The sequence below is a fragment of the Octodon degus genome, unplaced genomic scaffold (genome assembly GCF_000260255.1).
Source record: "Octodon degus isolate 3935 unplaced genomic scaffold, OctDeg1.0 scaffold00005, whole genome shotgun sequence".
Classification (NCBI taxonomy): domain Eukaryota; kingdom Metazoa; phylum Chordata; class Mammalia; order Rodentia; family Octodontidae; genus Octodon; species Octodon degus.
Genome location: NW_004524581.1, coordinates 20,827,947 through 20,850,162, shown reverse-complemented (window position 1 = coordinate 20,850,162; position 22,216 = coordinate 20,827,947). Strand labels below are relative to the sequence as shown.

The following is a 22,216-nucleotide window of genomic DNA, read 5'->3' as shown; positions in this document are numbered from 1 at the left end:
GGTGTAATTCATTGCCAGAGCAGCTGCCTAACATGCTCGAGGCCCTGGGTTTAATCTCCAGGAACACACACACAAAAGGAAGTATATGTGCCTGGGAAAGATAAGACAGTTGGGCTGGAGAGATAGCTCAGTGGCCTAAGTGCTTGCCTAGCAAGTGCAAGAACCAGGGTTCAATCCCTGGTACTGCATGACGTGCTGGACCTGGAACCCCAGGTGCGCCTTGCCAACCACTGAAACCAGGCATAGTGGTGCATGCCTGTCATCCCAGCACTGGGGAAGCTGAGACAGGAAGATCACTGTGAGTCCAAGCTGCGCAGCAAGACTCTGTACCAAATAAAAAATAAATAAACAATTAAAAAAGAAAGAAAAGACAGTTGCCACTGCCTGGAACTCTACCTGGAACTCAGGTGCAATGTCTGGAAGGAAAGCAACCATTTTGTGAGATGGGGAGAGAAGTTGCACACCAAAGATGAAGACTTGGGAGCTCTTAGGACTTGGGGCCCTGACTTCTTTAAGCAGCTACATTTGCTCGGAACTGTCTGCTCTGCGGGCAGCTATGATGTGAGAAAAGCAAACTCATATTAAGAAGTAAACATTTGTCAAGAGTGCTAAGAACAGGGCATGGTGCACAGTAAAATGCTTTACAGGTTTTGGTTTTGCTAAGTAAAATAGAACAAATATTTGCACTAGCCGCTGTAATCGGGTTTCCATGACCCAGAGGCGCTCCTAGCCTTTGCCGGCACACAGAGGCACGGCCAGGGTGTCATCATGCTGTTTTCACTCCAGTGACTTGCACGGAGCCTGGTACTGGCCTCCTAATGAGAAAATGAGCTGCTTGAGGGGGTTTGAGGAAAGAGGAAGGAGCACAAACTATGGGACTGTGCTAGCTCGCTATGCTTTGGTGCCTGTTCTTTAGCACCCCTTTACAGGACAGCTCCTGCTTTGTTGGGACTGGTGGAAGGTCTGTCTGTATTGCCAGGAATGCCATCCTATAGGCCTCAGCTCTGTCATCAGGGCCAGAAGAGGAGCCACCAACATATACCTGTCTGTTGGATAATTCAGAGTGGGGCAGCCTGGTCTGGGCTCTGTTTCCCAGAGGTCCTAGGGGCCTGGCATGCTGTCCACTGCAGGGCGGTTCTAGCCATGGGACACAGCTGACTCTCAGTGAGGACTCAGTGCTCCATAGAAAGGTCACCCAGAGACCACAGTGAGATGTAGCTGGGGATTCAGGATTTGAAGATGGGGATCTCACACCTGGACTGGATGCGATGTGGAAGAAAGGCCCTTGGCTTGGTGACCCTTCTGTCATCTCTGAGTGAAGGCACAGGCTAGCTGGGAGCATGTTGAAATGTTGCAGACATATTCTTCTATTCATTTGGGAATGTGACCAGAGCACCTGCCCTGGGTTGGACACCGAGTAGGGCCCTGGGGACACGGAGGAGGAGTGAGTCACGCCTTGGGCATGGCTCCTCCCAGTACCGTCTTGCGCTGGCAGTGTCAGAGGCATGTGGGTGGCCTCTGAATCGGGCCCAGGCCCACTGCCCTTTATCTGCTTTGTAAAAGCACCTCATGGGGGAGCAGAATGAGCCACCCCAAAACACAAAGCATGGTCGTGCTGAGAAATCAAGAAGCAGGAGGGAAATGGAGCCAGGGTGGGGATTCGGGGGAACCTGCCTGCCCTTGTGTGCCTGGAAGCAGGACACAGATTCACCAAGACAAGAGGACCCAGGCTGGCCCACCCAGGACAGGTCACGGGCCTGGAGGTGGCGCTGGAAGAATCCAGAAGAGTGAGCATCACACCCGCCTCGCCGCTGCTCATTTGTCTTCCTGTGCGTTGCTGCCCACAGCCTCAGAGCCTTTTGTCTGTGTGACTACAAATGCACTGTCCTTTGCTGAAGACGCCACAGAAGTGAGGACTCAAGAGCACTTGGAGAACTGCCCGGCCCTAGGCGTCTCCCAGGCAGATGAAGTACATGTGTGAATCGGCTTCCATTTGTCATTCTCTCATTAATCTTCCAGGCCCATAAGGGCTGTGGTGGCAAGCCTCTTAGAGCTTTCAGTAATACCAACAGCCCACTGTGACACTCATGCCATAGGTTCTCCACTACCAATTTATTCCACCCTCCGGTCCTGGGGATTGCAAGGTAGAAAATGCTCCAGACAAAGAGCTGAACATGGCCAGAGCTGGGACCTGCTGAGATCCTGAGCCTAAAGCATCCTTGGCCCGTGACGCTTTGTGGGTCATCCCTTCATAGGGAAAGGGACATGGCCAAGGCCACTTGAGAAGAAAAGGAAGGACTTCCTTCAGAGGAAGTCAGGGGGTTTCCATCAACATCTGGGTGGAAGGCTTTCTCCCAACAAATGATCCTCTCTATGCTGCTAAGATTCAGCCCCTGATTTGACTTCTGATGCTTTAGTCATAGCTAATTGTAGCTGGGGGTTCTTCAAGCCAGTGAGGGTTTCAGTGTCCTAGCCTCTGTGTGTCCTTGTGTAAACGGAGTGTACCACTTGTCCTGTCTGGATAACAGTGGTGCATGTGACAGAGAGGGCACATAAAGTTGAATGTCTGAACTTTTTGAGATAATTTAGGATACCAGGTAGATTTCACACCTCCATCAAGCTCTGCTGGAATGGGGGTGTCCTCTGGGAAGAGGGGGCTCCTCCATGCTGATGCCGATGCCCACAGAGCCATTCATTCCCTCTGGACTGTTACAGGAACAGGGGAGGATTTTTCACCAAAGCTAAGTCCAAGTGACAGGCAGGCCCTGTGGTTATAGCCCTGGGATGTGCTGACTATGACACTCCTGACCCCCACACAACGCACAGGCACAAGGCCGTCCTGACACCGCTGTGCCCACTGTGAAGCTGGCACCATCACAGACATGGCATTGTCTGTAAGTATCTTCCTCCTCCAAATGATTGACATGTGAGCCTGCTGAGGTACGGTGTGTGTGGCCGCCTTTGGCAGTCTACAGAGACATTGGCACACATGCAAATCTGTGCGTGTGTGTGCGCGCGCACGCGGGCTCGCGCACTTGGAGTAGGAACTTGAGAAACACATCTAACCCCCAGTGCTAACTACACAGAGACAAGAGCTCAGGTTGTGCAGGAGGAGATCGCGGTGGCCTGAGAGCAGAGAGTGCTTAGCCTGTGTACAAATGGCTCGTTTAATGCTCCTTTATCCTCCGGTCTTGAGCTGAGGCCAGGCCAGGCCAGAGGCGCACATTTTGGTCAGACGGGGGAAATTCCGCCCTGTGGAAGGGTGTTGGTGGTCTCCACTCAGCGGCCCTCTGCCGCCCACACAGCAGAGCTTCCCTAATGAATGCGCCCACCCACGCAGAACTCCCACCCCAGGCCCTGGGCCTCCCGTTCAACACCCAGCACCACCCACCTCCCTCCTGTTGGCTGCCCTGGGTGAGATTCTCTCAAGAGCAAAATCTGTGAAATTCTAAATTGCAAGCATCCAGCTCTATACTAAACCAAATCAGACCCTCTGGAGGCATCCTGGGCCCTCCTAGGAGGTGCGAGAGGAACGCCTCGGCCATCCCTTGCCTCTGCTTAGCCCCCAGACCCCCCACAGGGACAAGCCTGCAAGAGCACCTTGGAGCCTGCGTCCCACCCAGTTGGGTTATTTGTTTTTTCTTGCAAGAGTGCTAATCAAAGCAGAGCCTTAACCTGACCAACCAACAACACCCAGGTGGCTGTTGGCATGGACAGTGGCCAGGAAGGCAGGGGATGGTCCTGTCAGGGCAGAGGTATTTGGAAAAAGGCAGTTGTGGCCACTTTATGAAGAAATGGTGAAACAGTCTCCTGCAGACCCAGCCGGGGGTCTGTCTGACCACCCTGGAGCCCTAAAAAGATGGAGGACTTGGTCTTTCTGGTGCTCTTGCTGTGTAGGACGACAGTGGTCCTGAGCTGGGACTACCATTCCCTCCAAATGCCAAGGGCATTGGGTCGGAGCACCCTGCTGGTGACAGTGCATGCACTCCTCTGCCTTTGCTGTCACATTGGCCTTCCTCTGCACCCTGGGGGAAAGGCTAGGTGTCGCAGCCTGGGCCCATGGTAATGTGACAGAGGGTGGAGGGGAGGGGAGAGAGGAGGGTAGGCACTGAAGTGACTTGGAATAATAAATACACATACTCCTTTAAACATGGCTCCCCACATCCTGGGGATCTTGGAAGCACGCTCCACCCTCCACTGCCCGACAGCGCTGATTTTCACGACATGGGAAGGCCTGAGCTTTGCCTGTGAAGGGCTCGTCAGTTCCAAGCTGGCACCCACCCAGGCACCCACATCCTTTCAAACACTTGCCTGCTTTGGGTCCAGGAAGCTGTCAAACGCACAGGCTGGAGGTGGTGGAAGTGGGAAAGGACAGGGGCAACCGGGAGGCCGGAGGCAGCTTGTCATCTGGCAGCTAGGGACTCTGGAGGGTCCCTCAGTCCTGGAGCATGGACTGTTCCTTGTGTGTAGGAGGACAGATAATGGGAGGAGCCTTGAAGCCCCTGGTATAGACCCAGTCCTTTTGGAAACTGTGGCACAACTTGAATGGAACAGAGTCCCAGATCCAAGATACTGAAACCTAAAGGACTCCAGAGTCAATTCCTTGGCCTGCCAGAAGAGGGCAGCACACTCTGCCACATATCAGGGATGAGGGAGGAGCTATGGGGGGTAAGGGCTGGGTCTTAGGGTCTTTGGGAGGAGGGTGTGTGACGTCATCAGCAGCGCCCGCCACAGCCGTCACATCCTTTGCCTACTGTGTGCAGGACGGTGCTTTGTGTGCGCAATTGCAGACAGTTATGAGAAAAGGTAGCAGGAAGAGCTGATCTCCCGCTTACAGCGGAGGCAGATAAATCCAGAGACCGCGCTGTGTGGCCTGGGGGCCGCCCAAGACCGAACTGGAAAATGACAGTCCAAGGGCCCACCCAGGCCAGGACACACCTACTTTGATGCTGCTCTCAAGCTAAGCAGGGTTTTTACCTTGATGGATAGTTGGGGAAAAAAAAAAAAAAAAAAAAGGAACCCCCCCAAAAAACAAACAAACAAAAAAACCAAAGAAACAGTCAAAGAAATCTTTTGTGACAGATTGGAAGGCTATGAAGTTCCATTTCAGGAGCTGCAGATGAAGCTTTATGGAGACTTTCTGATTGCTACAGAAGTGCGCAGCAGAGACTGCCCAGCTAGCAAACCCCGCAATATTTACTGTCTGACCCTTCGCGCCAAAAGCTCACCAAGGGGGCCCTGGATTCCCTTGGGCAGCTCAAGATCAAGCAGAAAACAGACTTGGGATGTGGAAAGGAATTCAGGCATCACCTCTATAGAGGGGGGAGGGGGGATCGACAGTGTGTGTTTTTACCACAGGTTGACATCTTTGAAATCAGGCCATGGCTTACTGTGACTATCCTAGGATTTAAGCAGAAAGTGCTTTTTGTCTGAGCATGTTTTGTTTCTTGGGGGTATTTAAAGTAATAGCATCTTAAGTGGGTGACGTTTTGGGTTAGGAAGCTTTTACCTTCCTAGGTCCAGCCTCGTTCTGCCCCCCCATGGTTGGGACAGTCATTTGTTTCTTTGGCACCCATTCCACAGATTTGATTGTCGTGTGACAGCCAGCTGAAGCCTGTAAGCCCCAGTGCCTTACACACCTCGCTTAAGGAATCATGGAAGTAGTTGTACCCATCTTCAGGGGCTGACCTGTGACCTACTCAGAGATTGCATTCAAGGAGCATGAGGGCTGCATTCTGGGAAGAAGGCGCCTTGCTGCCTGGGGCTGGGAGAGGAAGGGTGGGTTCCTCCAGCTGTCTGTGGTGGGCGAGGGCAGGGTGCTGGTGTGGTCATGAGCCACAGAGGATCTGGTGGGGGAACAAAGATCCCACTAGGTGACTGGCCAGTCCATTTCTAACCTCATTCCTCACAATGTGGGCCTTCAGGAAAAGAGGCAGACCAAAAAAAGCAGCAAATAGGCCTCAGGGACAGAGAGCGCGGAGGGAGGACAGAGAGACAGGGCTTGGGGGCGAGGCCCTGAGGCAGGGTGGGCAGAGAAGTCTAAAAATCATGGAACCAGAGACCTGTAGGCTGTGGCAGCTGGGAAGGGAAGTCAAAAGAATTTCTAAAATTCGGGTCCCCAAAATTCAAAGACCCAATCCAAAAATGTGCAAACTGAGATGAACCTACACTTCTCCACGTGAAGAAATACAAATGGCAAGTAAATGTAATGCTCAACACCAGTGGTTGTTGAAGAAGTGCAAATTAAAACAGCACTGAGATTCCATCCCACCCGGGAAAGAATGGCTACCATCAAGAAGTCAGCCACTAACAAGTGCTGGAGGGGCTGTGGGGGCAAAGGAGACTTTTCCACTGCTCGTGGGAGTGTGAACAGGTACAACCTCCATGAAAATCAGTGTAGAGATTCATGAAACAACTAGAATCGGAGGTCCCATTCAACCCAGCTATTCCCCTTTGGGGTATTTTTCCAGAAGACCTGAAAACAGCATACCACAGTGGTATATGTTTATAACAGCACAATTTGTCAAAACTAAATCTTGGCAACAACCCAAAGGCCCACCAACTGAAGAATGCATTTAAAAGATGTGGTATTTTTATACAATGGAGTAGTACTCAGTTATTTTTTTAAAAAAAGGTAAATTAGAGACTTTAATAGGTAAATGGATGCAACTATAGATCATACTTATAAGTGAGATAAATCAGACCCGCCTGTGTAAACGTTGTATTGTCTCTCTAGTGTATGAACCTGGAAGAGTAGATACAACTGGAAAAGTATAATAGATACTGTGGAAGGGAGAGAAACTGTTCCAAGGGAAGGAACAGCTGGGATGAGAGAAAGGAGAAAAGAAGGAATGGGAAAAGAAACATCTATGTATACACGCAGGACGGCTTGGATCATTGATTTCTGCTGATCTACTGAACAGAGCACTTAGTGCTTACATTTGTTTGCCTCGCTTTAATTTTTTGATTAGTTTTGCATGCTTATAGCTGGTAATCTGAACAACTAATCTGAAGACAACATTATGCAATACAAATGCCATGTCCAATTCCTATTATTTTGTTTAGTGAAATTCTGTATTGTTTCTACTGTGTTTTTGTTTGTTTGTTTGTTTTTACTATTTCTTTTTTTTTTTAAGTGGAAATGGCAGCCCTTCTGGCTGTGGCTCAGGACAGGGAACTTGTTGATCTTTCAGGGGGTCAGTTTGCTTGTGTCTTCTGGGGAAATCGTGCTGCAGCTCACTATGGGCCCCGTGTCACCAGGTGAGTCAGGCGTCAGGGCTTGGGGCTTCTGGGACTCGTGCTGTCCCTGCCCACCCACTTCACCCCATTGTCCTCCTCCTGTTTCCTCTTTTACCTCCTCTGTGGCATTGCTATGCTGCACGTGGAGCTGTAAAGCTTTCTGTGATGCACGGGGCACAGGTGCAAGCCAGGACGAGAGCCCAAGACTGAGGAACACAGAGGTGGGTAAAGAAAAGAAATAAATAAACCTGAAGGGACAAAAACAGAGGGAACTCCAAGGAAGCCAAGAAAAACTGAAGTCACTCGAACTGGGTGTAACATTTGGGGGTGCGTTTGGGGGGAGACCAGCAGAGAGCATGAGGCTCGTGCAAAGACAACATGGCGTGGAATTTATTGTGTCTGGGTGCAGGGGGACACATCTCATGTGTGATACATGCTTTAGAACTGGGTCTCCTGTCTGCTGTTACTGTTCCTGGTGACAGGGCAGTAAAGCCTCTGTGTGTGCATGGGGAGGGGCTGGTCTCTGCTTATAAAAACTGACTCCCAAGAAGTATGAAAACAAAGTATAAAAAATAAAGCCACATTAATTATGCTGAGCTGTGAAAAGCTCAAGTAAGCAACTTTGGACTTTGGCAGTCTTATGGAAAACCCACTACTATTATGGACTACTTGACTATATTGGGAGATTCTGCTGAAGTCACGCACCTACAATATTTAAATGATAATGGAATGCCCATCTCTGACAAAACTAACCAAAAAGTGGGATAGAAATGAATCACCCTTTTGTATCTGTATACTCAAAATAGTTAGGCTAGATATACAGCTCCATTCTCTTAATTCAATGAATAGAGAGGTTTGTTATAATAGTGTTTGAGACAGGATATCATGTCTGCATCTGGTACAATGAATAACCACGAAGACAACAATATGCAATGTATTAATTATTGAAAATGTGCCAGTAATTGGTTGTAAAACTGTCTCATTGATATTTGTTTCTCAATAAAATTATTCAAAAAAAAAAAAACAAAGAAAGATGATCTACCTTTGGGAAACAGCTACAGAGTGAGACACCCCAAAAAGATGCAGCAATTCTTACAGAGAAAGCCAGCTGACACCTTGAGATGGGGCCATGGAGTGTCCCCCATGCAATCGTCCTGCCAGCTGGGATCATGGGTGGCACTGGGCCCCTAGCAGGAGTGAAGCAGGAGCATCTGTCCCCCTGGGCCCTGGTGACCATGGTGGGCGTGGGGGTGGGAGGAGTGGGAGGAGTGAGGAGAGGGCAGTTACAGCCACAACACGGAGGCAAGGGGCTCCTGTTCAAAGGACGTCACTGTTACTTTGGAAAGCAGAAACTCAGCTCAGAAATGTGCAGAAAAGTCAGGGAGGACAGAGTTGCGGGGGTGAAATGCATTACGGCAAAAACAGGGTGAGACAGAAGAAGGGAAGCAATGAAAACTGGAGTATTGAGCTTATAGGAAATGGATACGCAGTGTTCTGTGGAAACTGCTGCTTCGGCTTTGAGGACCTGAGGACTGTAAATATGGGTAACATGGAAATACCGTCGATAATTCAAGACATCTGGAGCTCAGAGGAGGTAATCATCCAGAGGGTACTCTGATGCGTTGGGAAGATGCCTGTGATGAAGATGAAGGATGTGGGGTGTGAGGGCCACAGCCAGAGCTCTTCTGCCCCAAGGAAAGGCCGAGTCCCTGCGCAGGGCCAAGAGGGGCAACTGTGTTCTTCCCCACAGCATGGGCCACCAGCTGGTGACTTAACATGAAAAGATACAAAAGTCCAGGCAAGTGTCACTCAGGTCCCTCCTCGCCTCTCCCAGCCTCTGCAAAGCCATGCGCACTGCACCTGGGACCCCATCACACCAGCTACCACCTCTGACTTCATGTGCCTCTCCTGGCTTCCCTGCATCCAAACCCTGACACCTTCCTCTCTCTCTCTCTCTCTCTCTCTCTCTCTCTCTCTCTCTCTCTCTCTTTGGACAAGGTCTAAATTGCTGTTATCCAAACTACATTCAAATTGTGATTGGCCTGCCTCAGCCTCCCCAAGTGCCCCAGGTGTGTGTCCACAGTTCTGGCTTTTTCCCTTCTTCTGAGGACTACTATCTTTGGATTTAGGAACCAACTGGTTCCAGAATGATCTGCAGGAAAGGGAGGACCCCAAAGTCCCCAAAGTCTTATAATCCTTAACTAATTACACTTGCAAAAATCCGATTTCCAAATAAGGCCCAGTTGGGCACGCTCTAACCCACCACAGGATCCAACTAAGCAACAAAACAAGAGTACCAAAGATATTTAAAATATTTCCACCCACTTCTAGGCTCCAGAGTCACCTTTCTTATGGCACCACCATGTGAACCTGTAAGAGCAGCCACCAGCCAGAGGGCCAAATCCCAGCCCTCACTGGCTCCGCAGGCTCTGGCTTCTCCAGGTTCTACCTGCCCCCTCTCCCCCCCACCACCCTCCCAGAGTCCTCTCGTCTGCAACCTCCATAACTGGTTCCCCTGATCTTTGTGACCCTGCTGTAAAAGAACCTTGGGTAAATTCTTTTTCCCTTTCCCTCCGCAGCTCATCGGCCCCTCCGACCTCTTCCAGTCATGCGGCACACGCTTCTTGTCTCACTTGACTTTCTGTGCCTGGAGCCTTTCCCGCACCAGCCAGGCATCCTTTTCCTCTTCCAACCCCAAGTCTAATTCTGCACCAAATGAGGTGCTGAGGTACTGTGGACTTAAAGAAGGGGCCCAAGGCCCTGGAGAAGGTGGCCCAGGAGCCCCAGGGGTACATGGCGAGGACGAGGCCCTGAGATGTCCTCCCTAGTCCCCTGTGCACCTGGGGAGGAAAATGCAGAGCGTTTCCAGCCCTCAGCAGCTGCCATGGCATTGGGCTTGGGACACACCTGGAAATCTCAGAGACCAGAAGGAAACAGGCAGGTGTGTTCCCCCGTGAGCAGGTTCGCCAGTTTGGGACAATGCACAATACTCATGACCCCATACAGTGCGTCATGCAGGCTTGCAGGACAATGCTCCTCCATGAGAGTCAGTGTTGCAATGTCCTCGTCCCTCTGTACAGGTCATCATTGTGGTCCCCTGTCCTTCACACCAGCCAGGTAGCAGGTCTACCAACCCTGAGCCCAAATCCAGGGGGCTGCAGATGTTAAATGACAAGCAGCGTGTGGCTCCAGGTGCTTCTCTAGCCCCAGTACCTGATGCGCCCCTGGGAAACAGAAGCCACCCTGGGCAGTGACAGACACATCCAGGGCCTCCAGGTGGGCTGTGTCGCTTACCTGCATTGTTCTGCTGCTTGGTGTTTTTGATGTAGGCGGAGAACTTGGAGAAGATGTCAATGCCCGCGGTGTTGGACTCCCGGTGTTTTGCAGCCAGTTTGGGATACCTAGAAGGAACAGGTTCAGCTTTGTGAACTGTGAGCCTGCAGCTCAGGAAAGGCAGGCCTGTCCCTGTCACTAGGGTCCCTTTCTAGCAGGACCACTTATCCATGTGTGTGCTCGGTGTGGGCCCTTGGCAAGCACTCACAGTGAAAAAGACCCAAGAGGGGCCAAGCATTGCCCGTGGGCAGCACAGCCTGCTGGCCAGGAGCCAGAATGCCGCCCAGATGACTCAGGATGCATTCTCTTCTGGGACTGACAGCGTTGCCCCAGCAAAAGGCCCGGGCTGTGGTGCTGGCTGGCATTGCCTCTGTACAGGGAAGCCTGTCATGCCTTTTCTCCAACCCCAGTGCCTGTCCCTGGCAGCTGTGACAGGACCCCAGCCTCCCAGAGCCAGACAACACCACACCTGGGCTCCTCTCCCATGAGACCACATGGTCCCCTCCTGAGCCATCCTTCTCCCGTGAGTACTGGATATGGTAGCGAGAGCAGGGCCTTCCCAGTGCCATGTTTTCCCTTGTTTTTGCATCTTTACTTTTTTGTCATGTTTTTCTCCTCAACTGGCTCATTAGCTGGATCTGTCTTTCTTGAGCCATGGGAGGTGTCTGTTTAATTTAGGAGATGCTCCGTTGGGGTCCAAAGGGCTTATTTAAACAGCCGCTCAATGGTAGAGAAGTTTGAGGACTCCTGGGATCATAGAACTGGGGCTAAAAAGGACATGGAGACTCCGTAGCATCATCCTTCATTTCAAAGAAGAGAAACAAAGGCCCTGGGAGGGACAGACTTGTCCATGTCCCAGGACAAGGTCCACAGCTGGTGGAGAGGTGGCCCGAACTGGGTCTCCCGATTTGGTTCTGCATCCTAGGCCCTCTGGCCACTCCCAGAGATGAGGTCTGGGTTGGCTTGTCCCCATTGCCTGACCTGTCCCCACTGCCTGGCCCCAGGGCCTCCTTGTCCAGCACTGGCTGGGTACCAGGCCAGAGAGGGATGGGTGTCACTCTCACTTACAAATGACTGGAGATTTCCTGGATTCCTCATTTTGACACCAAATAAATGCCCTGTGGAATCCAGTGTGAATTTAAAGAGTTGTTGGAGTGTTTGGATATGGATTGGGGGAGAAGGTTCCCATGATGTCTTGGTTCCCTGGCTGTCCTGGCTGTCCCAGTGGTGTGACAAGAAACATGCAGCAGAGCACAAGTGACATCTTTGGGTTCTGCTGCCTCCTGGAGAAGCAGAGGATGAGTGTCCCACTCCAGAACTCAAGGACACAGGCCACCCCCTCCCAGTCCAGGTTGGTGGGGAAACTGTGGCTGGGACAGCAGTGGAGCTGAGCACTGGCTTAGTGACAGTTCCTGGGAGGCCACTTGGCCCCATCTGCTCTCTCTACAAAGCCAGCTAAACAGCACTCCTGTGGGGTGTATAGGGCAGTTAGTTGATGGTCCCAGTTAACTGCTGTCTGTGATGGGAGTTTCTAGAGTTTTGAGGTTCTGCTGCTAGGGAGTCTGTGTTCCTGTGTCACTAACCTGGGCCAGACAGACCCTGGCTCAGGGCAGGTGACATGGGCAGAGAGCGAACGCCTAGCTCTGCATAGAGAGTGGAAACTTCAGAATCTGGTGGAACTATGTTGAACACGATCCTAATCCTCCTCAGAAAAAGCTTGAGGGACACACCCGGCCCTTCCCTTCAGTCCGATCCAGAAGGAAGCCTCCCAGTACCTTTCGGGGGTCAAGGTCTCCTCCAGGAACTCCTCGATCTTGTTGACATCTGTCTTCACCTCCCCGTTGAAGGTCAGGAAGGGCGGGTGGGTGCCAGGGGCGAGGTTGTGTAGGTCGGCTGGCTTTCTGCAGAGAGCGGGAGTCAGGCGCAGGCCTGTGCTGGGCAGAGTCCCGTGCTGGGAGGCCTGAGGTGGATCACAAAGTGGACTCTGTGCTGCCCACTGTGCCCAGCAGTTACATAGATTTGCAATGCAGTGTAGGGGAAAGGGGCTGGAGGAGGCACTGCAGGGTGGACATGGAAACCTTTCTGGGAAGGCAGAGCCATAGCTGAGCACAGGAGGAGTGGGGAGGATCACAGGCGACACTGGCTTGGCTCCCCGCTTTTGCTCTGCAGCAGGAGATGGAGCTGCACCCGACTTCCAAAAGGTCACTAATTATTCTGACAAAAAAACACTGAGCATTGTTCCAAACCTTAAAAATGAATGAGTTGGATCACACTTGTATTCTAAGAAACATCTTCAGATACAAAAGGAGAATCTTGAACTATTTGCTCAAGGTCAAGCACCTCTGTCCTGTGTAACTTAAATTTACTATTGCATAAGTGACAATAACATTAGTCAACCTCTTGACAGACTCAGAAGAACACCTTTTCTAGACTCGGAGATTGCTTGGTGTTCTAAGAGCCTGCCTGGAAAGTGCAAGGTCCTGAATTCAATCCCCTGTACCACATGCTGGGCCAGCCCTGGAACTCTGGGTGCGACATGTCATCCCTGAAACCAGGCCTGGTGGCTCAGGCCTGTAATCCCAGCACTGGGGAGGCTGAGACAGGAGGATCACTACAAGTTCAAGCTGTGTAGTGAGATCCTATACCAAATAAATAAATAAATAAAAATTTAAAAACCACTTTTTCCACCCATAAATAGCCCCTGTTACATACGGCCTTTTGGTAGCCACCAAAAATGCACAAACTATTAGGTTGAAAAATCATTTTAAAAACAATAAAGTGGAACAAAAGTGTTTGATGATTACAATTTTAATACTGATGTAGTAGTTCAAGGTGAACAGACCCAAGTTTCCTGAGTAAGAAGTTTCTAGAAGGAGACAGGCGTAAGTTGAATGCTCAAATAAGGCTTAGAGGCAAATGCTTACACCTAGCATTTAGGGAGTGAGCTCTCTTAATGGCTACACACACAAAATTTCATTTCTAACTTTAAAAGGAATGATTTTAGCTGCAGACTTAGAAGTCAAATATTGGTTGGGAATTTGCTAAAAACTTCAGTCCTGCTCTTATTTTGAGGATGGTTCTAATTGTTCCGGAAGGTAGCTATTTTCCTTAGAACATTTAACAAGTTGTATTATACACAAAAAATGTGCTCTATGCAAAAAACTGAAAATGCTCTTTAAATCAGAAACTGTGCTTCTATTTCTTCTTATTATTGGTACGTGTTTGCCATACATACTGATTGTATTCATCTTGGGGATACATAATGCCTCCTGATTCTTTTTTTTTTTTAATCCCCTACTCTTCCCACTCTCCCTTGTGTTTTATGAATTTTAAGAATAACGGTGCCTAAGTATTCTCTTAAGTTGTAAATCATCCCTTTTCTAAGTAAATATATCTTCTGTTTTCTAATGGGACTCAACTATAGTACTTCCTCTAGGAGTGGTATTTTCCCTGTATAGCAGGCTGTGCTGGGACTGGTAGGATCTTTTATGGGAAGCACATATAGGGGAAAGGGCAGGCTGAATCCCTAAGAAGAAAGAAGGCTTCTTGTTGCACCTGGAGGACTCTGGGTCAGACACTTGGATCCGACATAGCCATGGCAATAAGGAATTCTTCCCCTGCCAAAGACCAGGTGGGAAAGATGGGTGTCTGTAGGGGAGGAGGATAGACTCCTGGGACATATGTCCAGTTAAATGAAGGGACACCCAGTGGCTTGAGGGTCTGCACTCAGACGCAGCTATGCTGAATATGGCCTTGCCCTGAGCCACCAGGCACAGCCCTGGCTATCTGTCAAAGGGATTTCCAACAACCACCATGGAAGGGAGGCTTTGGTGGGGTCTCTGTTCGTGCCAGGCTGACTCCAGGATCAGCCAGGTGGTCAAATGCAGGAGCAAGGATGGCACAGAAGGAGGGGGAATGGTTGACAAGACTGGGGCTGCGCTGAGAAGAGGAGGAAAGGAGGGGCCTGAGGTGACCTGCAGGGAACCCAGAGTCCGAGGCTCTCTTGCAGTAGCCACCTGTGCCTGGGAGTCAGGGTAGAAAACACTAGAAAGAAGAGCTAACAAAAGGGCAACAAGGCAGAGGCACCTGTAAGGAAACACATTCCTGGCATAGTCAGCTGGGGAGGGGACAAAGAGAAGGTCAATGGCGCGCCACCACTCCTGGTGCTCTGCTTGCAAACATGCAGGCTGCGGCTGAGAACTTGAGATGGAAAGCATGTTTACAATCCAGTTGACTGGGTCTCTGTGTGTACTCCGGGTGTGTCCCTCCTTCACCCCGAGAAAGCACATTCTTTCCTGGCTCCTCCTGCTACTGCTGCTGACACAGCTTGCAGGGAAGCCTGGGAGCTCTGCTTTCCTGTGGTTGCCTCTCTGTGCCTGAAGGATGCTGGGATTTGGGGTGGTTGCAGAATAGCGGACACGGATGGAGGTCTTGCGGCCAGCCAGGTGTGACCCTACATGCAAGTGCCCCCCCGGCCCTCCTCCCCCTGTCCTCATCACTGTTCTGTAGATTACTGGTCACTGTTTTATCTCTACTGCACAGACATGGAACCAGGAGCTCAGGAAAGATCAAAACCACTCAACCAGTGAAGAATGGGGACGCAAGAAATTGGATTTCCCAGAAGTCAAGAGGTGTAGGTGTGTGCGTAGGCAGCACGAAAGCTGCCTTACCTACAGGAATGCTGGGGGAATGCTACCTTCAGAGGGGTGCTGGTGGAACCAGGTGCCACCACGTGGATGATGCAAGGGTGGGGCTCCTTCCCTTCCTGGCCTCAACAGAGCACAGGTCCTAGTGACCTGGACTTCCCACCACGGCAGTTGTCCTTTTGAACTGCGCAGAAGCTCCGCTGTGGGCTCGCTCATTCCACAGCCACTACCAGAGAGCCCGTGAGCCGCTGGGGAGCCTGGGAAAGCTCAACACGCTCCTGCCTGTCCTTGAGTGGCTGCAGTCACATGTGAAAGATGACACGGACATCCTAACTGCAGGGCTGTGAGGAGCACAGGTTGAACCCAGATTCTAGGGTGAGAAGCAACTCCCCTGCTGTCTAGCAAGGCACCCTGTGAGGGTCTGAGTGTGTGTGTCACTGTTGCCCTGTGTAATGTGGGGGAGGGGCCTTCTCCACAGGGCACTGGGGTGGGTGTTCTGATGGGGAAGCACTCGCAGGCTTGCAGCCTGAGGGCTGTAGAGCTCATGACAGGGTGAGGTGCAGCTGCTGTGGGTGCTGCAGTCAAGAGGGAGGGAGCTCCTGGAGTGACACAGAGCCCAGGGCAGATGAGGGGTGCAAGCTGCAGGAGGCAAGAGTGGCAGCAGGTCATTTGCCTGGCAGGTGAGCAGGACACTGGGAGACAGAGCTGGGAACCAGGAAGGGAAGGAGGGAGAGGGCTTCGGGGCCTCCATTCTGCTCATAGTGGGGAGCAGTGAAGGTTTCAGAGCAGGGCAGACCCTGGGCTAAGGCACTGCCTTAGCGGGAATCAGCTGGGGATAATTAAAGATTGGGGAAGCAGGGAGGGAGGGAGAGATAGAGTGGCTCTGGAAGGATGAAGGAAGCCCAGTCTGAAGAATGAGAAAAGACTGGCGATGCTGAGATCTGCAGGGCCAGGCATGGGCTTTGAGGGTGGAAAAGATGTTGGAGGTGGGATTTAGCACTGGGAGGGGAGAGAGAAGCTGGGGTGTCTGGGGAGCCAGGGAAGAGAAAAAAAAGGGAGCTGGGATGGGAGCTGCCCCAAAGGAAAAGAGACAGGGCCACCAACACTCCTAGCTGTGCCCAGCATCCCTCCTTCCTCTTTTCCACAGGTTGGGTAGCAAGGGAGATTCTTAGCCCCAGGATTTAACACGTTGGCAGCCTCTCCATCCCTGAGAGAGCTGGGGGAGGGGGGAAAATGATCCAGACCAGAGGTCCAAATCAAGGCCTCAGGAGCTGCTTCAGGGTCTGCCCTGTCACCCAGGCTCCCTGTCTCACCCTGAGACCAGCGCTCGGGGGGATATAGCATCTTTACCTTTTCAGATCCACAGTGGTGACATTGAACACGACTCCTTTCAGCCAGAGGATCATGAAGAGGCGCTGGGAGAAGGGACAATTGCCGATGCTTTCCCCGTCGATGCCTGCCTGGAGGGAGGATAAGCAGAAGACTGAGTGGACATGACCCCAAGCAAGGAGGATGCAGTATTACAACATGCAGAAGCTGATGTGAGGGAGCCACGCCACACCCCACCTTTACAGACTGTGACACCTCATCTCTGTTTCTCTGGTTCCCTTGCAGTGCGTGCTGGGGCTCAGTAAGCCCACCATGAACTGAACTAAGCTTCAAGCATAGGAAGTTTGTGGAATCACCACTCCCTGAAATGACAATGCTCTGGTATCTTAGGGGAAAGAAAGAATCTCCGACAGCACATATTTTGCCATAGATAATTCCAGAATATTCCAGATGATTCCAGAACATTATATCCCCAAGCAAGATTCCCCATCAGACATAGGAGTAGGACAGACTTCAGAAGTCCCTGACTTTTGTTTGAACTGTCCCTGGTAACACTTGGTGAGTAGACAGCTACTTCCACTAATCCTCAGTGCAACCATGGATTCATGGGCAAAATAAATGTCACCTAGGCCACTGAGTCTGGATGGCTTGGCAATAGGTAGATCACTCACATACACTTAGCTATAGGCCCCACTTCCACCTTGCAGGGTGATGGTGTACGCCTGGGAGATGAACTATAAAAACAAGCATTCACTTTATGAAGTTGCAGCTGTTGTCATTACGACCACAGATGACAAACATTTAGGGGGAGTTTATTAAACATGCCTGTTGGGGACAGTGATGAGCTATGCTTCGGAGAAGAGTTAGGGGACCAATCTGTGATAGCACTAAGCTCCACAGTAGCTTGGCATTCAGGGCTCTGTGTTGGCGCCACAGCTCCCAGAGCAAGCACACACAGCAAGAATCACAGCTGTGCCCCTGGCTGGCAGGATGCTCCCCAACTAGGCCAGCCGTGCTGACCACGGAGGGTGACAGCAAGGTGTCTACCTGCCCAGCTGCTGGCACGTGTCTGTCCCCCACGAGGCCACTGTGTGTCTGTGAACAGCAACTTTCTCCAACGAAATACAATCATTTTCTAGGGGTCCAGGAGTCAAGCATGAAAAGGACAAGAACCAAAGGCAGCCACAGTGTCAGGCCTAGGACAGTGTCCACAAAGCTTGCTATGGGAGCCCAGTGGACGTCTTGGTGCTCTCTTCACATCTGGGACCCTTGTTGCAAATATTTAAGGGACTCATGCACCGTGTTAGACCCGATTACGCTTGGCTCAGGAAAGCTGCAAGCTGGAATTCTTCCATTTTCAAAACAAAGAAAACCAAAGAAGGAAGCAGAACGACTGCTCTGTTAAGAGCAGTTTCCTCAAGGGTTCAACTGGGAGAAAGGATGTTCTCGTCCAAGGCGCCAGTGGACTGTCCCAGTGCTCAGTGAGGAAACATGCTTTCCTCTTAATTGGGTCATTGTCAAAACATTTGCTTTCCTCCCTTGGTTGGTCTTTTATTTTTTATCCAAGATGCTGCAGAAATTAGTTCCGGCTTTTGATCATGAATCGATTTCTCCAGCATTCATGGAATGAGTTTATGATTTCTAAAATCTCTGTACTGAATGAGGGTATCCTGACATCAGCTGTTTCTTCTATGGAGTTTGGAGTTTATGATTCCTCAGTGGCAAGTCATCCTCCGTCTGCTCTGGCTGAGCTTGAATACAGAGTCTAAATAGGATAAGCCAGTCTGGAAAGATGTTAGAGAAATCACAAAGTCTAAATTCGACGTCTCAGTTGGGCAGAGTTATGTGCTCATGAGTCCTGAACTTAGAGGTACAATAGATGAAAAGATCCTGGTGCCAAATCAAATCTGAATAATTTGATTTATTAAGGGGTCCTCAAGTCTGGGACCTTCGCAAAACCTGTGCAAACTTAGGGTTTTAAATTAGCTCAACAAAGCAGGTAGAGAGAGCTTGAAGTTCCTCCTCTGGTCCTCGTGGTGAAACGTGCTGACTGCCCCCACGCTCCGCTGTTCCAGCAGGAGTCCTCTGGGGAAGGGCTCAGGTTTCTGCCTGCAGGGGCTGAAGAAGGGCACCATTTTGAATCATCAGAGAGCAGAGAGCACTTGGATAAAGATGCCTGGAGGAACTCAAGTCTGTGCCGCCATATGCAACGCCAAGAGCTCCACTTGTCAACAGATGTCTTCGTGGCTGCTTCCCCTCAGAGGACTCCTAAGCTCTGCCAGGTGGGCCTCCCCCAGGGTGGCAGAAAACATTCTAACCATGTCCAGCCATCCTAGCCACCGGGCCTACCTCTCCTGTTGTCAGTGCAACCACAGCTACGGACACTTAACTATCTCCTGTCTTTCCAGCAGCTCTCCTCGGCTGCGACTAGATTTGCTTCTTCTGAAAAGAAGCACCCCACAGATCTCTGCTTTGGCTTTCGCAGATGGCTGGATCGAAAGGAGGCTTCAGCTCCACTCTCAGCAATGGCTGCCACCTGGCCACTTGGGCAGCTGGACTGGCACAGCCCGACGCGGCTTCCCCAGGGAAGTAGAAAGGGGTGGCTAACAGGAGCATTCTTGGAATCTCATTACCAGGTAGGGTTTTACCTCTTCAACCCTAGGTGAGACCCAGCCAGGCTGGTACCTCAGTGGCTCACCATGAGGAGCTCATGTAGCAGGTTCCTCTGACAAAAGACTGGTGTTTCTTGTCACTAAAAATTCTGTATTTACAGTGACCTTGTGCCTACAATCCCAGCTATTTGGGAGGCTGAGGAAGGATGACCACTAGCTCAAGGGCAGCCTGGGCAATTAAGCAAGACGCTGTCTCAAAACATAAAAGAGGGAGGGTGATGGAGTTCCATGGTAGACAGAGCACTTGCCTGTCATGTACAATGCCTTAGGCTCATGCTCAGGACTGCAAAAAAGAAATTTAAAAGAAAAAATAATGACTGCAGGGTTGGTTAGAAGGTTATTAGGGCAAGACAAATACACAGCACCACATTCTTTTTTTAATTAGTTTGGAGGTGGGAGACTTTTAATATAAGCACTGTGGATTAGGGGGTGTCACTTCTCCCACAGTAAGACTCTTAGTTATGCGGAAGCAGGCTGGTCCCTGACTTGCGTCCTCAGGTTGTCCCCTAACAGGAATGGCAGGGGATCTAATAAAAAGCAAAGGCTCTGGTTCCAAAACTGATCTTTGGCACAGAGTTTGATCTTAGATAAATTATGTTTCCCCTCCAGGCCTTAACTTTTTTATTTTCAAAGTGGAGATACTAGAATAGACAGTCGTGAAAGACATACTGGAGTATTTCTAAACTAAACCTGGGGAAAGGTGAATGTCACTGAATCTGTTATCTGTATCTAATAATTCCAGATGCTGAATACCACCTCCCCGAGCTGTCCTGGCTCACGGCATGGGATCCATGAATGTTTGCAAGGTGGAGGACCTGTAAGTGACACTTCCCAGAACAGGCAAGCAGGGGGACTGCGGGGCAGGGGCCGCTTTGTATGAGGGCCTGTCAGAATAAACAGCGAGTGTTTACATTTTTAAAAAAGTATTTCAGTACAAGAGACATTCCCAAGAATCCCTCAAAATCCTCCCCCACTTTGAACACACTTATCCTGTCGTTCTTGTCACTTAGTGCCACCGTTCTGGAAGCCCCCTTTCATGAGAATGCGGCTGCTGAGCGCTGTCCCACAGGAAGGCAGGGCTATGACAACATGCTGGTCTGTCGTCCTCCAGGTCACTCACCTGTTCTCCAGAGTCAAACTAACCATGGGAGGGAAATGTTCAGAATCTACTCAGCACCCTGAGGTAGCTAGGGCAGCACCACTCGGGGAAGGGGATTCCCACAGCTGCCTCAGGAAGTGGCAAGAAGCATGAGACGAGCATGTGAAGGGAGAGGAGGGATTTTGATAGAGGTTTGATGGATTTTGGTGGCAGTGTGTCTCTCATGGTAATAAAAATGTTTTAATGTATACATCCAGTGCATTTTTTGATGCTGCTGTGTTGGGTGGGGGACACGAGCCCCCTCCCGCTGTCCTCCAGCACCTGTCCATCACATGCTAGCACACTGTGGTCTGGGGCGGCCGGGGCAGCACCCCATCTAGAAAGCTTCCCCCAACCCTTGTCTGTAAAGCTCCTTTACGCCCTTTACTCTTTACAGAGTTCTCTCAAGGGACTTTTCCACAGCTGGGCAGGTGGACACTAGGTAGGGTGGGGCTGCAGCTGAGTGGGGTCAGTGGAGATCTCTGGGAGAGCTCTGGTGTGTGCCTGTAGATGTGACCACAGAAGGCCATGCTGTGCCCAGCATCCCTGGTGGCTGGGTCCTCGGAGTGACACTGATGGGAGGTGGGCCCCTGGAGGGAAGTCTTGGGACACCAGTGAAGTGATCTCCAGAGGGGAGTTCGTGCTTCTGGGCAGAGGGCTGCTGTATGAAGCACAAGGTGGGTCTCTCTGCTTGCTGGCTCCCTGTCTTGCCATGTGGCTGCTCTCACGTGGGCTGTGCCATGTGATGCGTTCTACCACAAGGTCCCCCCTGGGGCCAGGGCAGTGCCAGCGCCCAGCCTTTGAGCCTCTGGGTCTATGAGCTAACTGAGCCACTCTCACTTATGAAGCCTCAGGCCACAGGTACTTTGTTACAGCAAATAGAACACGTAGCAGCACAGACAGTGGAAAAAAAGCTGAGCCCTTCTGAAAGTCATCTTGAAAGACTTCCTCTGAACTCTTGCTTACCTTTCCATTTACTCTCTTAAAAGAATAAAATGCTGAAGACAGAGGAAGAAAGGTTCTACATGATAGTAGGGTTTGAGTTCTAATCAAGATTTCTTTTTCTCTAATGGGGAGGATTCACTGGAGGTCCTACACCAGATCCCTCCCCTCATGCCCTCCGGTGATGGTGAGGACCAGGAATGGTAGTCAGGATTCACACGGGAAAAGATTTGATACAGGACACATAAGTTAGAGGATCATTTTATAATATTCACCCAAAGAGTCAAATGCAAGAGTGCAGGAGATCTGTCTGCACATACGAGAGCTGAAAGGTCCGGCTGAGGGCCTGTGCCCCATGGTAATGTTCTGTGAGAGTCCAGCTCAAGACCTGGAGCCCACCAGTCCCAGCCCAGGTGCAGCGTGGGCCGGACCATCTCCCACCCCCTCGGGCCACCCCCCATCACTCCTCAGTACTTCCCCCACCCTGCCTGCCGAGTAGGAATTTCTGCCATGTCCGGGTACCCCCAGACACAGTCCTAGCCCAGGTCTGGTGAGTGTGTGGAGAACTTCCTGCTACCCTGCACTGGCAGGACCAGTCCCAGCCCAGGAGCTGCGTGGGCCGGACCCTCTCCTAGCCCCTTGGGCAGCCCCCCACCACTCCGCAGTGCTTCCCCCACCCCGCCCGCCAAGTAGGAATTTTTGCCCCGTCCCAGAGCCCCCCAGACCCAGTCCTAGCCCAGGTCCCGTAAGTGTGTGTGGAGAGCTTCCTCTTCCCCCTACTTCACCTTGCCCCCTCCAGGCACAGCTCAAGCCTGACATACACACCTGAGGTGTAATCCTGCAGCTGCAATCCCTGCAGAGAGTGTAGAGGATAGATCCAACCAGCTAGTCCAGGAGCAGAACATCTCGCCACAGGG

At 51.1% G+C, this 22,216-nt stretch overlaps 1 protein-coding gene across 1 annotated transcript in view; it reads right to left on the bottom strand.

Moving 5' to 3' along the window:
- The window catches only part of LOC101592847 (chloride intracellular channel protein 5), a 72,479-nt gene that overhangs the window by 15,243 nt on the left and 35,020 nt on the right, over positions 1 to 22,216 (bottom strand). The window contains exons 2-4 of the mRNA XM_023719359.1: positions 16,569 to 16,678; positions 12,348 to 12,473; positions 10,534 to 10,640 (exon numbers count right to left, since the gene is read on the bottom strand). Coding sequence (XP_023575127.1) covers positions 10,534 to 10,640; positions 12,348 to 12,473; positions 16,569 to 16,678 — 343 coding nt within the window. The remainder of the gene's footprint in view (positions 1 to 10,533; positions 10,641 to 12,347; positions 12,474 to 16,568; positions 16,679 to 22,216) is intronic.